This window comes from Panthera onca, chromosome B4, assembly GCF_046562875.1.
Source record: "Panthera onca isolate mPanOnc1 chromosome B4, mPanOnc1 haplotype 2, whole genome shotgun sequence".
In the NCBI taxonomy this organism is placed as follows: domain Eukaryota; kingdom Metazoa; phylum Chordata; class Mammalia; order Carnivora; family Felidae; genus Panthera; species Panthera onca.
Window position 1 is genome coordinate 39,536,389 of NC_138345.1, and position 22,364 is coordinate 39,558,752.

The window sequence follows — 22,364 nt, forward strand, 5'->3', positions numbered from 1 at the left end:
TGTGAGTTAGCACAGGTAGAGCTCCTGGAATGTGGCCAGCACATATCAGATGCTCAGTAAATATAGCTATTCTTTTTATCAACATTCTTACATACACTTTCCACTCACCTCCTCCTCCTTCTTCTTGTCTGTGCAATAAGCGGACATTCCAGAAGAGTTCCCAGAAAGGCTGGGAGCAAATGAATTTCACGGTATGCTTCCTTGGACTATGATACCTCTGAGATACCATCATCTTCTGGCTCTTTCTTCACAGGGGCTGCTGCCTAAGTTCCCAGGACTCCGGGGGGGGGGGGGGGGCTTCTGATGGGGAAGGCAATGGGGGACTTCCCAACACTTTCTCTGCTATGGCTTTGCGATTCTAGGACAGCTGCAGCCTCACCCTCCCAGGTTTGCAAAGGGAGATGTGGGATTCTCTGGGGACTTACATTGGAAGACCATCTAAATTGGAAGCTCTGAAGACTTCTAAAAATGCTTTCTCTATTTTTTTTTTTTTTAATAGAGATTAGGGAAGCTGGCAAATGGGTCTTGGTAAATACAGAGGGACGAATTATGATTTGATTGTTTCATGAAATTTCTGGATGAGTGGAGACACAGTGCTCCGCGTTGTGTGTTGTGCGGTGGGGCGGGGTGTGTTTTCTCATGGATGAAATGCACTGCGCAGATCAACTCCCGTAAAGCGAAATAAGGAAAGCTGATTGCGGAGGTGGAGGGGGGTGTGGTATTAGGATGCTGGTGCTTGGTTAGGGGGGCCGCGATTGTGAATGCAAGGGAGAGGCGTGCCAGGCGTGCGCGGGAAAGATTACTGGTGAGGCAAGTGTGTGTCTATTTCCACAGCGCCCTGGCTCGCCGCAGCCCCTGGCTGGGCGAGGGGTGTGATGTGAGAGTGGGGTGGGAGGGGGCAGCAGGCGGGGCCTGCCACGTCACTTGGAGAGTGAGTGTTGGGAAGGAAGGGCAGAGCGGAGAGCCGAGCCGCTGCAGCTGCCGCGGCTGCAGAGAAGGCTTGAGCGGTGGGGAGGTGGGTCCCCGCGCCCCGGCGCCGGGGCAGCCGCAGGGCCCTCTCGGAGGCCTGAGGCGCGACTCACAGGGAGGAGGTGGCGGCTGTGGCGGCGGGAACGGCGACCTTGGCCAGACGGGAGTCCGCGGTGCACGCAGGGCGGAGGCCGAGCCCCGCCAGGAGTCTTTGCCGAGCCGGAGGGAGGCGCATCTGGCGCTTCGCTCCCAGCGGCAGCCGGGGGGCTCGAACGGCTGGAGAGCTCAGTGGGAGCTGGGAAGAGCTAACCCGTCCGGAGGGCGGACCCCCGCGTCCCAGAGCCCGGGCTCAGGCACGGCGGGGGGCGAAGCCACGCGTCTTCTCGGGCAGCCGGTTTCACGCGCGCCAGTTTGCTGTTCCAGGTATCCCAGTAGGCTGTAGCTGTATCCCAGGCGCGGCTGTCTTGGAGGCGCGGAGCTAAACCCTCTGCGTCCGGGCCCCCTCCCCAGACCCAGCCTTGCAGGGACCGGGGTTTCGGAGCTCTCGGACCCAGCGGCCAGGCCAGATCTAGAGCTCGGAGGAGCGCGAGCCCCACCCTAAACAGAGAGCGCCGCTCTGAGAGCCGGGAAGAGGTGCCGCGCTCCAGAGGTGGTGTCGTGGGCGCCGTCCTAGTGGCGGGGAGCGCACCGCGGAGGGGACATGAGGTCGGAGAAATCCCTCACGCTGGCGGCGCCGGGGGAGGTCCGTGGGCCGGAGGGGGAGCAACAGGACACGGGAGACTTCCCGGAGGCCGGCGGGGGCGGGGGCTGCTGTAGTAGCGAGCGGCTGGTGATCAATATCTCCGGGCTGCGCTTCGAGACCCAACTGCGCACCCTGTCGCTGTTCCCCGACACGCTGCTGGGAGACCCTGGTCGCCGCGTCCGCTTCTTCGACCCCCTGAGGAACGAGTACTTCTTTGATCGCAACCGGCCGAGCTTCGACGCCATCCTCTACTACTACCAGTCCGGGGGCCGCCTGCGGAGGCCGGTCAACGTGCCCCTGGACATCTTCTTGGAGGAGATCCGCTTCTACCAACTGGGGGATGAAGCCCTGGCGGCCTTCCGGGAGGACGAGGGCTGCCTGCCAGAAGGTGGCGAGGACGAGAAGCCACTGCCCTCCCAGCCCTTCCAGCGCCAGGTGTGGCTGCTCTTCGAGTACCCTGAGAGCTCGGGCCCCGCCAGAGGCATCGCCATCGTCTCCGTGTTGGTCATCCTCATCTCCATCGTCATCTTTTGCCTGGAGACCTTGCCCCAGTTCCGTGCAGATGGTCGAGGTGGAAGCAATGGTGTGAGCAGAGACTCCCCAATTTCCGGGGGTAGTCAGGAGGAAGAGGAAGATGAAGATGATTCCTACACTTTTCATCCTGGCATCCCGCCGGGGGGAATGATGGCAGGGGGCTCATCCTCACTCAGTACTCTTGGGGGCTCTTTCTTTACTGACCCCTTCTTTCTGGTGGAGACCTTGTGCATAGTTTGGTTCACTTTTGAGCTCCTGGTTCGCTTTTCTGCCTGCCCTAGCAAGCCAGCCTTCTTCCGCAACATCATGAACATCATTGACTTGGTGGCCATCTTCCCCTACTTCATCACCCTGGGCACTGAGCTGGTGCAGCAGCAGGAGCAGCAGTCAGCCAGTGGAGGGGGTGGCCAGAATGGGCAGCAGGCCATGTCCCTGGCCATCCTCAGGGTGATCCGCCTGGTCCGGGTGTTCCGCATCTTCAAGCTGTCCCGCCACTCCAAGGGGCTGCAGATCCTGGGCAAGACCTTGCAGGCCTCCATGCGGGAGCTGGGTCTGCTCATCTTCTTCCTCTTCATCGGGGTCATCCTCTTCTCCAGTGCCGTCTACTTCGCAGAGGCTGATGATGATGATTCACTCTTTCCCAGCATCCCGGATGCCTTCTGGTGGGCAGTGGTTACAATGACCACGGTAGGCTACGGAGACATGTACCCCATGACGGTGGGGGGCAAGATCGTGGGCTCACTGTGTGCCATCGCTGGGGTCCTCACCATCGCCCTGCCTGTGCCGGTCATTGTCTCCAACTTCAACTACTTCTACCACCGGGAGACGGAGCAGGAGGAGCAAGGCCAGTATACCCATGTCACTTGTGGGCAGCCTGCACCAGACCTGAAGGCAGCTGACAGTGGACTTGGCAAGCCTGAGTTCTCTGAGACCACTCGGGAACGGAGACCCAGCTACCTTCCCCCTCCGCATCGGGCATATGCAGAGAAAAGGATGCTCACTGAGGTTTGACTGATGCAGGAAGGGCATCAATGAGAAGGACGACACTGAGCAAACAGTCTCAGGCTTCCTTCTCATTCTCCACTCCCTTCACCCGACCTCCAGCCGACTTCCTGATTCCCTCCCCTGCACTCAGTCCAGATACCTGGACTGTCAGCCTTGTTGCTTGATTTCCGCAGCATTCAAGGTTCATCCATCTAAGTGACATTTTTGAAATTCTAACGGTGCCACCCATTCATGCCCATCTTCTGTCATGTGGATGAGATTTCCGTCTGACCTTCCCTCATGACTGTAAATTTTCATGTCTGGGGCTTGGAATTCTCTAGGAACAAAGATGTCAACCGGATGGAGACCAAGCATACCTGGGTCCTATTTCTCTCCTTAGTGTCCTTTGCTTTGGGGCATGCACCTGTCAGCTTCTGGCTAGGTGGTAACTAGCAGAAGCTGGAGGACAGAAACAGTGTTCATCTTTCTGTTTTATTCCCGTGCCTGTGACACCTGCTAGTCATCCTTCAGAGGACCCTTGGTAAAGCCTTTAGCTGCACAGCCTCCAGATATGTCATTCATCTTGAATCTTGGAAGGAATTAGAGAAACTACAGTTAAACTTGGCCATTTGGAGGCCATGAGAGTCAGTCCCAGACCAAAGGGGCCAATGGATTCTTCCAGGTGTCCTGGCACGGTGGACATCGGCCTTTGGTCTGCATTCAGTCTTTCCCTCCCCGACTGTCTAGCTTCCAGGAAGGTTCCTTCTCAGAGCCAAATACTCTTTTTGTGCAAGTGCCTTCCTGTGCAGAGGACCTGGAAAGAGGGAACCACAGAGCCAGGAGAAATGGCAACTAGCTTGACGGAGTATCTACAGAGTTAGTATCAGTTAAGCAGCCACTGTCATCTGGGAGGCGTGCAAAGAGGAGCCTTGTTGCAGATGGCAAGTTTGTCTTCTTTGCTTGCCCCCCAACCTTCTCCAGCACCCCACCCTCCTTCTTCCTGGGAATTTGACTTAGGATTGCAGTTGAAGGTTTTCCAAAGCAAACTCCAGCTTATACCTGCAGACAGGTAAAAGCACGCATTGGATGCTAACGTGGGTTTCTTCCCATTTTATGTGCAATGAAATAGGTTTACAGTAAGGAAGAAACATCATTCCTTTGTTGACAGCCTCACCGTTAGAGGTTTATTGCTGAGTCAAGCAAACATTTACCTGGTCTGCCCCTTGAAGATGCAGCTGACCTGCTCTAACTGGTAAGGTAATGTTACCACCGGGACTAAATCATCCTCTTCCAGCGTGAAACTGCTGCCTTCACCCCCCACCCCCCACTTCCCCTCATTTCTCTCCTGGTAACACTGTCATTTGTTTGTTGCCTTGAAAAACTGTGATGTACTGTTCTGAGCTCTTCTGGGTGCAGTTCAGAAACCGAAAGGACTGTTAACATGTTTTTAATTTTGTATCTATGCTTTAAGACTCTTTGATGAGGATTTAAAAAAAAATTTCTCAAAGAGCAACTTATGAGGAATGGCCTTTTGAGGGTTTTCTTGAGAGACACTGTGGCTCCTGTGAGTGCCAGATCTAAATCTGGATTTTGCCACAGCTTTACAGGGTAACACAGTTCCTCTTTGTGCCTCAGTTTCCCCACCCATTAAATGGGAACATTAATGTCTTCCCCTCCCTACCTCATGGGGAATGTCGATGTACTGGGAAGCTGGGGATGATGCTATGCAAATGTGTGAATTTTAATAAGGGTATTGATTTTTTAGTTCATTAGCCTGTTTCCTTCCGTGTCTCCCAGAGTCAAAAGCTCCCCACAGAGTTGCTGCCTTGGATTCAAAGCCCAAGAGTAGGCCACACTGGGCTATTAGCTCCTTAAATCCCTCTTTAACCTCTTGAACTGGGCTTCAGTCTCTTTTCTTACCCTTCAGCAAAGAGGATGCTCTTTAGACAGGTTCAGTGGGATCCTTCCAGGGCCAGAGGCCGCCTTGATTGGGAGTTTGGCTTCTCCAAGCCTGAAATACAGATGAGAGGAGTTCATGACTCAGTAATCTGCTCTGAGGCCATAAAGTTCCAGTTTTCCAAATTCCTTCAGTTGCTTCTGGCTATTTGGGGAAAGCAGAAGGGCCCACTACAGAGGCAATAGGGATGCTTCCAGTGAGGGTAAATGTTGGAACATGTATGCATGTATCTCTATATGTGTGTATGTGATCATCCTCATCACCATCCCTAATGAAACATTTCCTTTTCAAGTCAGAGCATGCCTGAAAGTAAAGGGTTTGTGGAGAGCTGGGCTCTCCAGGGACTCTGGTTGCCATAGCAACCTTCCAGACTGTTCTCTCTATCTTCTGATTTGGGCAGCAAGTGAGAATGGGAGGCTACAAATTCCCAGTTTCCGAAATGAGAACACCTCCTACATAGTGGTTTAGGGGCTGGTAATGACCAGCAGGATGTGTGACCTTTGGAAAATGAGGGGGATACATACAGCTCCCCCAAACTTCCTCCCTGGACCTTTCTTCCTGGCCTTCCCACCCAGTCATCGAAACTGCCTCATCTCACCCCTGATTCTTCAGAAATCTGAATGCTAAGCAACGGCCAGTTAAACTAATGTCAGTATTATCTCTTTCAAAATGACAAGGGGAGACTTGGAGGGGACACGCTCCTCAAGAGGCGGCCAGGCTGGGCCTTGCCAAGAGTGCTGACAGTTGTGGTCCGAAACAGTATCCTGGAGGTCCCGTCTCCTCAGAGAGAGGCTCCTCCCAAGTCCGAGAGAGACGGAGAGAAATGCCACTTCTTCCTCCCAGGGAATAATCTAGCTCCGTTCCTAGCAGTCTCATAGGTGGCTCTCCTTAAGACATCGAAGAAACACAGAGAGGCTGTGACCTGACCTAGTTTCTGTGAAGGATTTTGCCAAGTGATCCCTCTCTGACTCTGAGCCTCTTTATGTGGATTCTGTGCCCTAATAATCAAGAGAATATGCGCCCCGTGCTTCCCAGATGGCTGGGGTGGCGATGTCACAGCTGCTGGCAAAGGCAAGGGTCAGTCCTTCGTTACACCTGACTCAAGCCAGCAGGAGCTCCCAAATGCTTTCCTGGATCTGGCAGGCACAGCAGAGATGTGGAATAGTCCTCCTGCCCTGATCATCCCCAAGGAGAGAGTGGGACAGCTGGCCGCCTTTGCATCTGAGGTAGGTTGTACTGTTGGGGAACTTGGTTCCTGGCTCAGAGCTCTGGGTCAGATCGGAACTGGGGGAGGTGAGCACCTGCATTCTGGAGACTCAGGGCTTTGATTTCCCGTTCCTCAGTGGCCACCTCCCTCTCCTGTGTATTCTTTGTGACTGCATGGACTTCAGTGTCCTTCCTTGGTTTCTGCTCTCTCACTGCTGTCTCCCCAACTCTTTCTAGTCACCTCCTCTTCTCTGCACCTCCCCTTCCTTCTAGTTACTCTCATTTTCTCTGTTTTTTTTTCCCTCTTCTTGTCACGTCTCTCTGACATTTGACCTTCTGCTGTTTTATTCTCTTCTTCCTTCTATATGTGTCTTTCTATCTCTCTCCTTGTCTCCACCTTTTTAGTGTCTGGGGGCAGCTGTGGCATTTCTGTTGAGATCACACCTTGAACTCTAGGACAGCAGTGATCTGGGGTGTTTGATAAGGAGTCTGTTCTCCAGCTGAAAGATGCTCCCCAGCCTTCCCTGCCACCTCAGTGTACCATCATTTCTTGCCAGGCTGGCCCCTGTGTGTTCAAGTCCTGAACTTACAGAGCAAGATGAGATTGTGCTGGGTTTAGAAAAATGTTTCCGCAGAACTTTCCTGTATCTTCCAAAATAAAAGGAGAAAGAAAAAAGGGGGGGGGGAAGGGAGAGAGAGAGAGAGAGAGAGAGAGAGAAACTCCAAGTCCCTCAACCTTAAGAAGCTTATAGAAAGTTCAAAACAAAGGACAGTACATATTTTAAAAAAGAAAAAAAAAAAAGAAAAAGGAGTGCCTGCGTGGCTCAGTCATTTAAGCATCCGACTTTAGCTCAGGTCATGATTTCATGGTTCATGAGTTCGAGCCCCATGTCAGGCTCTGTGCTGATAGCTCAGAGACTGGAGCCTGCTTTGGATTCTGTGTCTCCTCCTCTCTCTGCCCCTCCTCCACTCATCCTCTGTCTCTCTCTGTCTCTCAAAAATAAATGAACATTAAAAAAAAAATAAAAAAAACACAGTAGAAACAGTAGGCTAAATGCAAAAATGAGGATTTAGGATGAAGGCATAAGAGTGGAATTAGCCCAAAACACCTTAATGCAGGAGTGGCCATCATACTGACCTAATTCTTGAAGGTCCCCATAGCGTCCAGCTGTCTGTCTTGCATACTGAAGGCAGAACAAAGCAACGGCGTATATCCCAGGGGTGCGAGGTGCACAGGACGCTCCTTGCCAAGATGGATTAAAATTCTCTACCCAGTTTGTAAGGGGAGCTGTGTGTGCTGGAGGAGGTAGGCTATAGGCAGTCCCACTGCATCAGGACATCGGGGGCTTTTTGGAGGGTAATGGATGTTTTCTAAAACAGGATTATGGTGATAGCTGTATAACTCTATAAATTAACCAAAAAAAGTCATTGGATTGTGGGTCGGGGGAAAGTGGCATGAGGTTGATAACCTGGGAGTTTCACACCTTGGCTGGGAGAATGGTTTGGTTTCTTAAATCTAGAAAGTTAGCATCTCTAAAGATGGACCAGCTTAAATATCCAGGATGGAATGACAGATTTTTTCTTCTGCCACTTGGGGACACTTTAGAGCTTTCATGCAGTTTGCTCCTTTCTACTCAAGTGTGGTGCCAAGAACTGCCTTTTTTTTTTTTTTTTAATTTTGACAATCAAATCATTGTGGGATTTACATGCTTTTTCCTTTTTGCGCGAGCAAAAGAAAGGTCAAAGCCATTTTTGGTAAGCGCAGGGCATGATTAGCACATATTGGACTAGGGTAAGTATGTTGGACATTATTCATTACGTAGGACTAAGGCAGTGAACCTGCCCGAGGGGTTCATACTCTGCTGGCAAAACACAAAGAACAAAAACTTCAAAATCCCCACAAACAAACCAAAACCCCCCACCTAGTCTCTGCACCTGTAGACTCAGGATTCCTTAAGAAATTGTACAGGAATCAAGGTTTTATTCTGCCGGCAACCTTTCCACTCTCCTCCCTGACCCTTTACAGCCGCTGTGGGGCCCCCGCAGTCGTTGGTGTTTGGACACAGCAGTGGGTGGTGACCACCTTCCATCAGCTCACCCTTCTCTGTGGCTGTCTGTCAGACATTGCTCTTCCCCGGTGGCCCTCACTGGGTGCCGTCCTTCCCTCCCCATGGCACTTCTCATGGGACACCTCTCAGTCCTGTTGCTGATCATTCCTTCTCTGCACTGGCTGAGCCCTTGCTCTTGGCAGTATTCCTGTCACCCGGCATCTCTACACAAATGCCAAGAGAGATTCCCAGAGAATACTGTCCTCCTGGGACAATCTGGCTGGAACCTCCATGCCAGCCCTCATCGGGCTTGACTGTGTGCTATTGCCCTGGGAAGTCAAGGTCACTTAGGGAAGGAAAAGAAATCTGTTAATTCTTTAAACCGTAGGGTTTCCTCTCTGCATTCTGCTTTACCCCTGGCAGCCTTGGGTTGCACAGATAGCTTCTGGCAGAATATGGCCTCGGGCTTGGGGCTTTAGTGAGAGAGGGAACTTGCCAGATGCAGGCCACTGGGAGTAAAAGACAGATGGGCTCTGAGTTCTTATGTTACTGTATCTCCCAGTGAACCACCTTCCTGTTCTGGGCTTGAAGTCCCTGTGGGATTGGAGATGGTCATGTCGTGTCCCTTTGCTCTGAACCCCTAGAGAAAGGATTTCACCCTGCTTCTAATCCCCTGGGTACCCTAAGGAGGGAGTGGTCATCTGTTAGTGACCACTTTGGAAGGACAAACAGGGAACTGACTCCCTAGTTCCCAGAACAAAAGAGCAAAAGGGGCCACAAGTATCATTAATACTGGTCTCATCTTGGCTACCACTTAACCTACTTAGGGCCTAGCCCTGGTGAGGTTTATAACAAATTTTTTTTTTTAAACACAACTCTGACCTCATCATTGTTACTGTGAAGGGGATTTTCCCTTAGTCTGTCATGGGCCTCAGCAGACAATCTTTGCTTTCCCCTAGAAAACATCTTGGCACCATAAGCAGCTTCTGCTGCAGGCAGCAGGAAGCACAGACAGACCCCGGCTCTTTGGTGAGAGCAAAACCAACATTTCAAAAGGAAATCGCAGCCACGCAGTCTGCTGGTGCTGCTATTTTTGACATGCTTGCTGTTCTCTCAGGGCTTGACAACCTCTGTCTCCAGGAGACAGACAGACCAGCCCTTGGCAGGAGAGACACTTTGCTTTGAAAAAGAACCTAGGAAGATAGTCTTGTGGCTGGAGGGGGCCAGGAGAACAAGCCATTCCTCCCCTCTCCTCCAGGAAGCTGGGCTCGTGGCCATCAGGGTCTGTGGATCTGAGGCTGGGGCACCATTCTGGCCTGGTGAATCCTTCCTCAGCTTTGGTCCTCCCCAATGGGAGTGGTCCTAACACGAATGAGGATGACACCATCCATTTAAAAGCATTTAAAATGCCTTCAGTGCTCTCAAACATCACATCCTATAACAACAAGATTAGGAGCATGGATCCTGGAGCCAGGTATTCTGTGTTCAAATCCCACCTCTGCCATTTGCCTGCTGGGTGACATGGAGCAAGTTCTGAAACTTCTCTGTGCCTCAGTTTCCCATAAAGTGGAGGGAGAGTAATAGTACCGATTTCATGGAGCTGTTTTGAGGATTAAATGAGCTAATAATATACATAATGTCTACGTAATATGTAATAATAGGTACACAGTATAGTGTGTAACAATATATGAACACTCTACAAAGATTGGCTGTTACTATTATCCTACAACAAACAAATGAGGCAGGTAGGCCAGGCATTGTTTTGCTCTGGCAGATAAGACAGTTGAGGCTCAGAGGGCATGTTCAAGGGCACACAACTAATAATGTGACCCATCACCCTCAGGGGAGATGTAATTTACAGAACTCAGTGAAGGTCTGATTAATACTAAACAAGAAGAAGAGAAAATGAATTTGTAGCTCCTAAATGTGTATACAGGCTTTTATTTACACGCTAATTTGTCTCTTAAGGGAAAACCAGAAGGTGTCCTATGTATATGTGTGTGTATATATATATATATCTCATATAGCTATATATATATATATATATATATATATATATATATATATATATACAGATTTATATATATGCAAATATATATATGTGGGTGTAAAGATGGACAGGTTTCCCCAGCTATCCAAAAATAGAGCATTCCTATGAAAGCTTTCATAAGCCAAATGAAGTAAAGCAAAGAAGCAATTACCATTTCTTAAAAGCAAAAATCCTCTTCAGATTTCTTTGGGATAGTGAGATCAGGCACCAGCATAGGTCTTTAGTAAAAGCAAACCTGTATATATGTTAAAAAGAAAAAAAAAAAAAAAAAGGAAAGTGGTTTAAAGAGAACTTTCGGATAGCAGGGAAAACCTGTTGTTCTTTCTATAGACCCCTCCTCATTGTCACCACTGCTTTCTGCCCTCCCCATTTTAATAAGTCCATTACAGCCTTCCTCACACACTTCCTCCGCATCTTCCTCCTTGGGACAAATGCAGGGTCCCACAGTCAGCCCTGAGGCCAGAACACATAAGTCAGACTGCAGCTCAGTTTTCTTGTACTGTTCTAGTGGCCCTCACAATCCCACCTCTCCCAGTCCTGTCTTCAGCAGCTCCCTTTTTCCCCAGCCATCTTCATGACTGACTGTACACCACCCCCACCACCACTTTGCAGGTGGTAACACCCTGTAACATTCCTAGGGTGTTCTCCAGCTTCCCTTTCCTCCTTTTAGGGGGAGGAGACAGGAGGTCTTAGAGTGGGGAGAAGCTAGCCCCTCCTACTCCTGTGAGTCCGAATTTGCTTCCACTGCAGTTCTCTCTGGGGGTCCTGGACTGAGGCCAGAATGCTCCACTCACCCTGTGCTCCCTCCCACAGCCACGCCAGCTTGCACAGGGAACCTGGCCCAGGGCAGAGCAATGGGACTGCCTCCTCACTCCCTATTCTGACTTCTTGGCTTGCTTGCCTTTGGAGGTAGAGAACTTGCCTCTGAATCACCATTATTAGCTGCACCTCATTTAACCTCTACAGTTTTGTCATCTGCAAAATAAGAGAGCTAATTCCACTTGCCTCACACAGATGTTGGGAGGCTCAAACAAGAGGCACGTTAAAGAGGTTAGTGGGAAATAAACTCTCAGCGGAGCACGGCTGAAGGGGCCCCAGTGACACTGAACAGCCACCAGGGAGTGGGGCTAAAACCACCTGTACTCTCAAAGAAAGGCAGGATCCCTGCTGACTTCAGTTCTGTTCTCTGAAACAAACATTGAAATGAAATATGGTATAAAAAATAGACTCGTGGTAGCTAGCTATTTTATCCAGAAGGCTCTTTGCCTGAAGCAGTCACAGCAGAATCTGTTTAAATAATTGCACTTAAGATGTGATTTAATATATAGGAATGTAATCTGAATGTATCTTGTAAGAATAGAATGGATATACCAGTAATATTTTTTCCAGCCAAGGTAGATAATCCTTCCCGGGAGCACCAGAGCATTGGAAACGACAATACTGAGGGTCGCAGGGGGGGAACAGGAGTGCTAGGAGGGGCCCTAAATGCTCCTCTTTGTGAAGGAGAAGGCTGATGCGGACAAATGGAACAATTAACCTATGATCACAGGCAGTTCAGAGCATAACTGGGTCTAGGACTCACATTTTCGAACTCCACCACCGGTATATTTTTCTATGGAAAAATGGAAACCTAAGGATTAAACTTAACCAATTGTATTCATTTCCCACCCAACCAAACTCCTTAGCACAGCTGTCCATAGGAAGTGGAATTAAGTGCTTTTTAATTTCATCTCTCTCTTCCCTGACTTTCCGAGGTACAGAGACAGCTGGCCTAACTAGAGAAATTCTTCATCAGATAACCAGCTCCTGGATTTGTAAGGAATGAATGACTAAAAATTGTTACTCTAGTAAGTACAAAAGGTATTTTCACACAGGGCAAAGACAGGCTCATGCATAGGCACTGGCCTGGGCAGCCAGGCCCTGAGCTTTTAATCTTACCAAGAGGCTCTATGTAACCCTTTAGGGCTATACTTTTAATGTTAAATTTAGTGACTGGGCTGCAGGAAACTGTCACAAATTGGAAGTCAGGAAAGCAGGAGGTTATTGGAGACTTCTGTATTTTAAAGAGAAAAGAAGAGGGGTGCCTGGGTGGCTCAGTCGGTTAAGCATCTGACTTCAGCTCAGGTCATGATCTCGTGGTTCCTGAGTTTGAGCCCTGCGTCGGGCTGTGTGCTGACAGCTCAGAGCCTGGAGCCTGCTTCTGAGTCTGTGTCTCCCACTCTCTCTGCCCCTCCCCCACTCATGCTCTGCCTCTCTTACTCTCAAAAATGAAAAAAAAAAGTTTAAAAAAATAAAAAAATAAACAGAAAAGAAGGCACACAAAAATTGAGCATCTTACCCAGGAGTGCCGATTTTCTGATGACCTAGGAAAGAGAGATCTGCTTCTAGATCCTTCCCTGTACTTTGTTGTCCTGGGAGAGAAAGAGAAGTCACTGTTGGTTACAGATGCCTTTTATAAATCACTAGTGTCAGGAAGAACAAAGTTTCCAGAAGCCATAGTGGCTGAGCCATAAATCAGACAGGCGCTCCCCAGCTGCTTTAAGGCAATTTGGCATTGCTGGAAGGAGAGAGAAGTCTGGCATAATGGGGAAAAGAGTTTGTGTCTCTTGTAAGACTGCTGCTCTCTGTGCTTCGGGGGAGGGGTCACATTCACCCAGGAGCAGCACACACGTGTGTGCGTAGCAGACCCAGGCTCTCACACCCCCCCCCCCCCCCCCCCCCCCACCGACACACACACTCAGCCACACTCCAGGCCTGGTAGTTGCCCTCAGCTTCTCTGGAGCTTTGTTTGGTTTTCATTTTATACGCTTAATTTTTTTTTTTGCACCTGCAACCCTCTGGTAGATGGTTTTATAACCTTGCAGAATTCCAAATAACAATCCCAGAGTACCTAACCTAAAACTGTGCAGGTTGTTCCTCATAATAGGTCCTCAGTCAGTGACTTGTGGATCACATATGATTCAGTGTTAAGAAATAACTGGATATGCAATTTTATCGCAATAAAACTGGGAAAACATACAATAAATATTGGGAGATTTCACATGCAGACTTTGACTTTTGTTTTCTTTTGAAAAGTCAAAGGTCTGGTCTTGATGATCTTGCATTTCAGCCTTCCACCAGCTGAGTGAGCTGCCCCCTTCAGAAGGGGAGTGGGTTCTCTTTTGTCCAGTGCCCTCTGAGTGCCACTCAGTGCCCAGTGGCCATCTGTCATTTTTGTTGTGCCCACGGCATTGTTTTCCTTCTAGGTGGGAAACATTTCCTACGTGTGCATTTCTACTAAGGGCACTACGCCCCCAGCCCACTTCATCTGGTGATCCCATGGATGCCGGTGCATGACCCCTCTTGAAGCCTTCCTGCATGATCTCATTGAACTGAGTCTCAGTGTACTGTTAGAAGGGAGTGGGGGTAGGTGTGGTTATTGGGAACAGAGTGAAAGCCGAAGCGAGGGCTGGCAGCCTATGGAGGAGGCAGTCACGACTCCAGACGAGAGACAGAATTGGGTGGCTGCTTGGAGAGAAGGGACCTTGCAGGAATCAAGAACGTGCTAAGTTATGTTCTCTGTCCAATTAAGTGGGCAAGGAGAAGTGTGATGCAATTAAGGATTTCCATCTACAATTATTAAAATACACACACACACATACACACAACCCCAAAAAGTCAAACATCGGTGTTTTGGTATTTCTGATTTGAAGCCAGCTGCCTACTTCTGTGATGTCAGGTAATGAAACATCACTCTGTTCGTGCTGGCTGGCACTGAGCGTTACGAGTCAGGGCTCATCTGGCTTTCCTGGGTAATAGTTGGCCACCAGCCATGGGCTCTGCATTAGTGCCACATTGTGAAGCCCACGGTCACCCCCAGATCCTTTCTTTCCTCCCTTCCTAGACTCTTCTCTGTCAGTTTCAGCTCTTAGGTAGACTCCCCTGTCTGTGAGCTTATCGGCCCAAAGTGAGCTGACCATAGAGTTGGAACTATGTCCAACATTATTATATTGGGAGAGAGGTAAGAAATGTTCTCCTCTTTTCCTTGCTTTACCTCTTATTTCATCAAAATGTTTCAGGGCCAGAATTCAAGTGGGGAGTGTCAGTAGCAATTTCGGCTAGAGATAGCTCAAAATCCTTAGGGTCCCAGGAGTGAAGCAGATTTCATGTTGGCCATGCCTTACTGGGGACAGCTTTCACTTCTGAAGACCCAAATTTAAAAGGATTCTATGAACTTGCCACCACCCTCCTCCCATACTGCCCTTTCTAGGAGCACAGGAAAAATTCAATCGGGTGGGTTAAAGGAAATCCATCAAGGGCCTTCCATCATAATGCCTGTCTGCCTCATCATTTCCAATAGATGTTCTGAAAAGTTGTTTTTGTCATGACTGTGTATGTGTGCGTGTGTGTGTAAAAGTAATAGAATCACTTTCCTATCAGAGGTGATTTTAGGCAGGGGCCCTTTCACGTTTAAAAGAAATTGAGGCACCTTGGTGGCTCAGTCGGTTAAGCATCTGACTACAGCTCAGGTCATGATCTCACAGTTCATGAGTTCAAGCCCTGCATCAGGCTCTGTGATGACAGTTCAGATCGTGGAGCCTGCTTTGGATTATATGTCTCCCTTTCTCTCTGTCCCTCCCCCACTCATGCTTTTTGTCTCTCCCTCTGTCTCTCAAATATAAATAAAAATATTTAAAAAAAGAAAAAAACATCACAGAATATAGTTAAACTTAAAAGAAAATATATGGTCTATAGAAAAAAATGCACTTAAATTAGTTTATGGCATACTTCATACAACTGTAATTCTGTCTGCTAGTGGAAGGACAGGGGATGCTGTGGTATTAGAAATGGTGGGGATTTTGGACCAGATTTGAGAAAGAGCTTTTTTATTCACTGGAGGAACTAGGGGATATTTTTCAAAACACATGTTCAAAAGTGGGAACTCTATCAAACTCTGTTACAATTTTCTCATTTCCTTGCTGCATTTCTGACTGTCTAGATGATGAATTTCCAAGTATATAGCATTGTATCTCCCATACCTACAGCCGTTTCAGCTGAGAAAGGATGGGAGAAATGAGGCTGTGGCCCTAAGTCCCTTGTGTCTCTCTATAACCATGTGGGAAGGGGTGATGATGGCAGTCACCTCAGGAGTCAGCACCCAGGGCTGCCACCCTGTCTGTGTAACTGTGTGGCCTGGGAACCTATCTGAGCCATGGTTCTCTCCTCTGTAAAATCAGGCCATTGATAGAACATCCCTCATGGTGGCCAGTGGGGTTAAAGGAGATGATGCTAATAATGAGCATTGCAGGTCCTGGTGTATAGTATGCATTCAATAAAAGTAGGTTATTTTTTCCATGGTCTCTTTCTCTTTGGCCCACTTCAGCACTATGCTTACTGAAGCATGGTCAGGGCCTCTAAAAATTGCCCAACCTTTAGAAGTAATTAGAACCACTCAAAGCTCATGTAAATCTAGGTCTTCAGGAAATATATGTGCAATAGTTTCTGTCACTTTGTAGATTTGGATTTCCTGACCTAACACTGACCATGATTCAGGTAGGTAATTATCCAATACTTGGTTGTAACACAGGCAACTCATATAACAGAGGCTTAATACCCCCTTAGACAGAACACTGCTTCCCTGCTAAAACAAGGCAGCGAAGAGAATACTCAGTGGTTCTGATAATCCCTTTAGAAAGAATATAAGCAGGGGCGCCTGGGTGGCTCAGTTGGTTGAGCATCCGACTCTTGATTTTGGCTCAGATCATGTTCTAGTGGCTTGGGAGATTGAGCCTGGTGTTGGGCTCTGTGCTGACAGCATGGAGCCTGCTTGAGATTCTCTCTCTCTCTCTCTCTCTCTCTCTCTCTCTCTCTCTCCTCTACCCTTTCTCTCTCTCTTTCTTTCTAAAAAAAAAAAAAAAAAAAAAACATAAGCAAAATCCTGGAAAGCAGTGAGAATTTCCAACACACTTAGAAATTAACTGGAACATCAAATAACTGAATGTAGAAAGATCATGTGGTTCAGCTACTCACTCGTCTGACTTTTGGGCTTGCCTTGAGTGAAAGAATGAGCTGAAAGGAGACTGCACAAGAACCCAGGAAGGTTTCCTCGAGTGCTGAACAGGCCCATAAATATGCCTTTCATGATGCATTTGGGGTTGATCTTCTTCAGAATTATAACACAAGCCAGTGGAAAATATGACTTGATTTATGGATAATGTCTTTCTTTACATACAACATTTCAGGAATGCATTTAATTTGCAAGGAAGTCAGCTGAACTCAATGATGTATAAGTAGAGACTAAGACAAGATGACATACAAAAACTGAGCAGGCAGTGGCTTCCAAAAGTCAAAGAATCCATTACTCTGTCCTGCATTAGGAAAAGTCCCTCATTATCCCAGGCCTATTCTGAAGCCCCCCCCACAATCAGGGGATGGGAGGGAGAGAGACTTCCAGGGATGTTGTAGGGTTGTTTTTCTCCTATCTCAGTTACACATGTGCTTTAAACTTCCTTCCCACTATTTTGTACCAACTGAGATGGATACTCAACTGACCATATTACCTAGAATAACTCCTTATGCCAGAGTTCCTCAAATGTGATATGCAGAGTATTAGTCCTCCACAGCATTCCCATGGAAAAATAGTCCCCAGCTACTACGTACCTGCTTCTTGGAGATACACAATACATGGGATTGTAAGGTTAAAGGCCCGGAGAAATCTTGCAGTGAATAAAACTATTTCATCTGTTAAACCAGTGTTGTTCAAATTATTTTTACTGTAGTATCTCCACCCCCTTTCTGGGGGGAACTTCTATTCACATCCTACAAAAATTGTAATCCAAGGAATAAATTTTGAGAAACTCAAAGACATCTGAAACTCCTTATGAGTTTCAGTCCATGGAACTTCAGCCCTTAAAGGATTGCTTGAATGGACCATTTTGTGGCCTCTTGTCAACCTTCTGAAAGTTCTCCACACTCCTTTTGAGTCATGCAGATACATACAGAATCAATGTTTTGATAGGGCTCTGAACCATGTGAGAGAAGATACCTCCCCTTTGCTGACCTTCCAACCTTCTTAAATAGGAGCCTTTGAGAAGAATAACTATAAAATTTGGTCTTATTGGTTCAATTTAGAGTTTCTGTTCTATTTGCTGCAAATGTCCACACTTGAGATGCACTTCTCCAGATTGATAGCTTACTGATGGCATTGCCTTGTGGTGTAACAGCCCAAGTTCTATGCACATCGTTAATAAAACTGAAAATTATAATGTGTGTCTCTACAAATGCTTTTCTAACTTAAACTAGAACTTTTCATAAAACATTCAAGCATGCCTCTGCTAATGATCATATTTAAAATATCTTATTCACAATCTGAACAAGACTCAAAAAAAAAAAATACTAGCAGTGAGCTCTAAGAACCCAGGCTCCTCAGTCTTTTTTCCTGTTTCCCTAAATATTTTTTTCAAGGTATTCTCCCAAGGTGCTTCAGGTGCTGGTGCCTCCAGTTGGACCCCATTCCTCCAGTGCTGGGACTTCAGTCCTCTGGGCACCTGCTAGGTGCCACCAAGGGCTCTTACCTTTGACTCTATTCATTCCAGGAAAGGTCTGATGCTCACTGTCTACTCCTCCACCACCTGGCCCAGGACTACAGTCCTTCCTCCATGGGTTGATTCCTTTCTGTGTTTAGAGGTAAAAGGAGAGAGGATGTAGGTGCTCTTGACCTGTTGTTACCTTTGTACCCGTTGTTCCTTTTCTGGACATTTGTGGGCTGTGAGGAGTGCCTGCTAGCCAGTTATTTCTTGCATCTTTAAATCTTTAAATCTGCTGAAAGTTTGAACAAGTGGACTGTGGAGAAGGTGGGCATTGCATCCAGTTCTTGGTCTGTCACTGACCCGCTGTGTGACCATGAGCAAGTCGCCTGTCTGGCATTCAGCACATGGCAGCTATTAGTATTATTCTCTCGTCCAGTGTCTTTATCTGTAACATGAGATAGTTGGATTAGACAATTTTTGAGTCTTTGCTTGAAAATTCTGTGGGCGTCTATCTTATTCATTAAATGTACAGCAGGTCCCCTTGATAACTTGGCAAACTTTATTGTTTGACTTTTGCCACGGGAATGATCTTTTAAAAAGAGAGCCGGAGTTACTAAATGTCGAATGGGATAAATCTCTTCCCTCTGCTTTTCCTCCTTCCTTCCTTCTTTCCTTCCTGCCTTCCTATTTTTCTTCGATGAGCTTTTAGTTATTAAGTGCTTCCAGATCTTTTTTATTTCAAAGTTGCAAAATAAACATTCCTCGGTTTTGGCTGTGTCAAGTATCTTGGCATTATGATTGGAAAAATGTTGGGCATGCAAAGGCACTTCTATATTAAGGAGAAGCAGGGGGGAAATGAAGACCAGCAGGGGTGCTAACTAGTATTATCTGGGTCTCTGGCTCCCCATTTACCAAAGGAGCCTGTAGAGAAGACAAGGGAAAGAAAAGTTGGTACAATTCTTTGGTATCCTTAGACAAAGTAGAAGCTGACTTTGTCATTTCTGGGAAAGTGGTAGTGACCCTAAGGGCAGGTGCTGGATTATATGCTGGCCCCACTGTGCTGTTCAGTGGCTCTGGATAGAAAGGTCTTGGTTGGATAGAAAGTGCCCAGCTCTGCCCTACCAGCTCAGCCTTGGGAGCTAGAGCTACACAACCAGACCAGGGTTCCCCCTGTGCCGGGTCCCTGTCCTGCATGGCTGTGCTGGGTCCCAGTCTTGCATGGCTGCATTGGTCTTGGTGCTTTTTGGTGTGTGGTTATCATGTTCATTCCATTTAGCTTCCCTTGCTATTGTTAGTGCACCAGATGAAGCAGCAGAACCCTGGACAGGGATAGAAAGCCTGTGTGGGCTCCTAATGCACTGTTTGGCCTTGCACAAATTGCTTGAAACATTTTATTTTCTGACTTTTTTGTTCACTATGGAAAAGCATACAAGTCAGAAACATGTAAAGAAGAAAATAAAAGATCCCATAAATGCCACAGCCAGAGACATTCAGTATCGGCCTGTTTGCAGTTTCTCTTCTAGATTAGCTCTGTCTCTGTATCTATATCTCTATAGAGGTCATATTATATTTCATTAAAAAAAAACCTCCTATATGGGGCGCCTGGGTGGCTCAGTCACTTGAGCATCTGACTCTTGATTTCTGCTCAGGTCACGATCCCAGGGTTGTAGGATCGAGCCCCACATTGGACTCCACCCTGAGCATTGACCCTGCTTAAGATTCTCTCTCCCTCCCTCCCTGTCTCTGTGTCTCTCTCTGTCTCCCCCATTCTTTCCCTCTCTCCCACTGCCCTTATCCCCAACTCATACACTCTCTCTTTCTCTCTCTAAAAAAAAAACCTCATATATCTCTAATATTCTCATGCAATACATCATATAGATACACCATATTTGTTAACCAGCCCCCTACTGTTGGACATTCAGGTTTCTGTTCTAAATGATGCTACAGTGACTATTTTTAGTGTGGATATCCATCCACATTCATGATTATTTCCTTAGGTTTTATTCCTACAAGAGTCATGAACAAATGGAGCAAATCATGTTCTAGACCCCAGCTTCCTTACCTATAATAAAGCAGCAGCATAAACAACAATTATAGCAGCACTTGCCCAGCATATCATTTGCCAAGCCTGTGTCTAAGAGCTTTACATGTCCTAACTCATTTAATCTCCACGGCAGTCCTGTGCATATCTCTCCTTCAGAGAGGTGGCTTACCCAAAGTGGCACAGCCGGTCAGTAGCAGGGTAGGATTTCAACCCAGGCAGTCTGGCTCGCAGTCCTTGGTCTGAATGGCTGTGCTCATATGTCCCTGTGAAAGAAAAGTACTAGACCCAGCAATCCTTAAGCCACCTTTCCTCCTAACATTAGCTGCATTATTCTGTTCTACACTAGCAATGTGCCCAGATGACAAGGTTGCCTGGTAAGAGTTGGCTGGCTCCTTAAGTCCTCTTCATCTGCCCATTTGAGTACCTGATGAGGTTGGGGTCTCTATGTGTGAGTGGGTGTGAGTTTGTGTGTATGTGTGTGTGTGCTTATATAATCTTTGGAATGGAACAGAGTCAGAAGAGACAGCATAAAACAAGAAAGCCTGAACAATATATTGGCAAAACAATAAAACACGGGTAATCCCTGCTATAGTTACAGATAACATCATGGTTTCCTCTTTATCTTAAGGTTCTCAGGCTCTTTGGTTGGGAAATTTGTCATTTCATCATTGGACTGTCACCTCAGTGCAGCAGGGACAAGATTGGATGTGACTGTCTAGCACAACTCCATCCCAGAAGCACATGTTCGCACATACTATCTGAGGGGCACTTCCCCTCTCCGAGCTGCTATGCCTGCACTGTAAAAGCATCGCTGGGTATGATTTTTCATTCTGTAGGGAAGGAGATAGTTGACAGACTCATCACTGGAATGACGTATCCATGCTGCTTTTATTGCTTGCCCAATGTAGAGATTGCCAGGCCTCCTTGGGATTCTGACTGAGTAGATCTGGGAGAAGCTGGGAGTCTGCCTTTATAAAACATGTGCTCCAAGAAATTACCTTCAGGAAGTTTGGGAAATCTTAGGCAGTGGGGCTCAAACTTCACAAGACATCAGAACCCCAGAGAAGATATTATAAAAAAAAGTACCACTTCTTGGGGGTGCCTGGGTGGCTCAGTCAGTTAAGCATCAGACTCTTGGTTTCCACTCAAATCATGGATCTCACAGTTCGTGAGTTTGAGTCAGGCTCTGTGCTGACAGTGTGGAGCCTGCTTAGGACTCTCTCTCTCTCTCTCTCTCTCTCTCTCTCCCTTTACCCCACCCCTGCTCATTCTCTCTCTCTCTCTCTTTCAAAATAAATAAACTTAAAAAAATACCACTTCCAGTCCCCTCTGCTGTCTTGCCCCTCTCCACCCCCAGTTTGAATAATTGATCTAGGACGGGGTCCAGGTGCAACATTTTAAAAAAATGATTATTTATTATTTTTGAGAAAACGAGAGAGCGCACACACATACAAGCAGGGGAGGGACAGAGAGACAGAGGGAGACAGAATCTGAAGCAGGCTCCAGGCTCCCAGCTGACAGCAGTGAGCCCTTGCAGGGCTCACACTCACAAACCATGAGATCATGACTCAAGCCAAAGTTGGACACTCAACCAACTGAGCCACCCAGGTGCCCCTAAGTGCAGCATTTTTAAAAAGCTTCTCAAGAGACTGTAGTGTGTATCTGGAGTTGGGAACTGCTAGTTTAAGAAATTCTGGCAAGAATAATTTTACACCTTTCCATTGAAGTGCACTTCATACTTTACAGATGGCTTTCACAAGTGAGCAGCATAACAATGCACTACAGTCAGTAGGGCAGGCATTTGTATGCCTGTCCTTGGCCCGGAGACGGTGACTGAGTTGCCCAAGTGTGCACAGCTTCTCCCTCAGTCAGCAGCAGCTGTTCTCTGCCCAGCCCAGGCCAGTCCTGCCAGGCCCTCCAGGAGGGGGCAGCTTCCCCTCTCCTGAAGATCTTCCAGGACCAAGTTTTCTTAGCTTCCATCAGCCTTCTCACCTAGTGTGGACGCTGGGGAGGCTCTTTCTGTTCATTCTCACCCACATCCCTTCTACTGCAGCTGCTCTTCCTTCTCACAAAGCCTCCATGTGAAATGTACAGCTACGTTTTCTTCCCCTCCCAAGCTTCGTCCCGCTAAAGCGTTGGATAATGGCTCCGAGAAACAGAAGCCTGGGGACCTGGACAGTGCATGTCACCCATAGCAGTCTGACCTCAGCCTCCCATGTAGCTGGCAGGTTCTGGGAAGCCACATCCACAATCAGCTGCCTCGGGGATGCATTCCCTTCTCCCCAGATGGCACCTGCCATCCTGAGTTCTCACATTCACCCC

At 47.7% G+C, this 22,364-nt stretch overlaps 1 protein-coding gene across 3 annotated transcripts in view; it reads left to right on the plus strand.

Moving 5' to 3' along the window:
• Positions 1 to 1,552: 1,552 nt before the first annotated feature.
• KCNA6 (potassium voltage-gated channel subfamily A member 6) overlaps positions 1,553 to 22,364 on the plus strand; it is a 45,099-nt gene continuing 24,287 nt past the window's right edge. Inside the window, exons 1-2 of one of the 3 annotated variants that reach the window (XR_013556889.2) lie at positions 1,553 to 4,298; positions 4,398 to 4,539. Coding sequence is in view for 1 of the 3 variants with exons in the window: in XM_078450144.2 (XP_078306270.1) it covers positions 1,670 to 3,256 (1,587 nt within the window). In the remaining 2 variants the exon portion in view is untranslated. Of the gene's footprint in view, positions 4,540 to 22,364 lie in introns of those variants that run through there. The other 2 variants (XR_013556890.2, XM_078450144.2) reach the window with 2 other exon arrangements.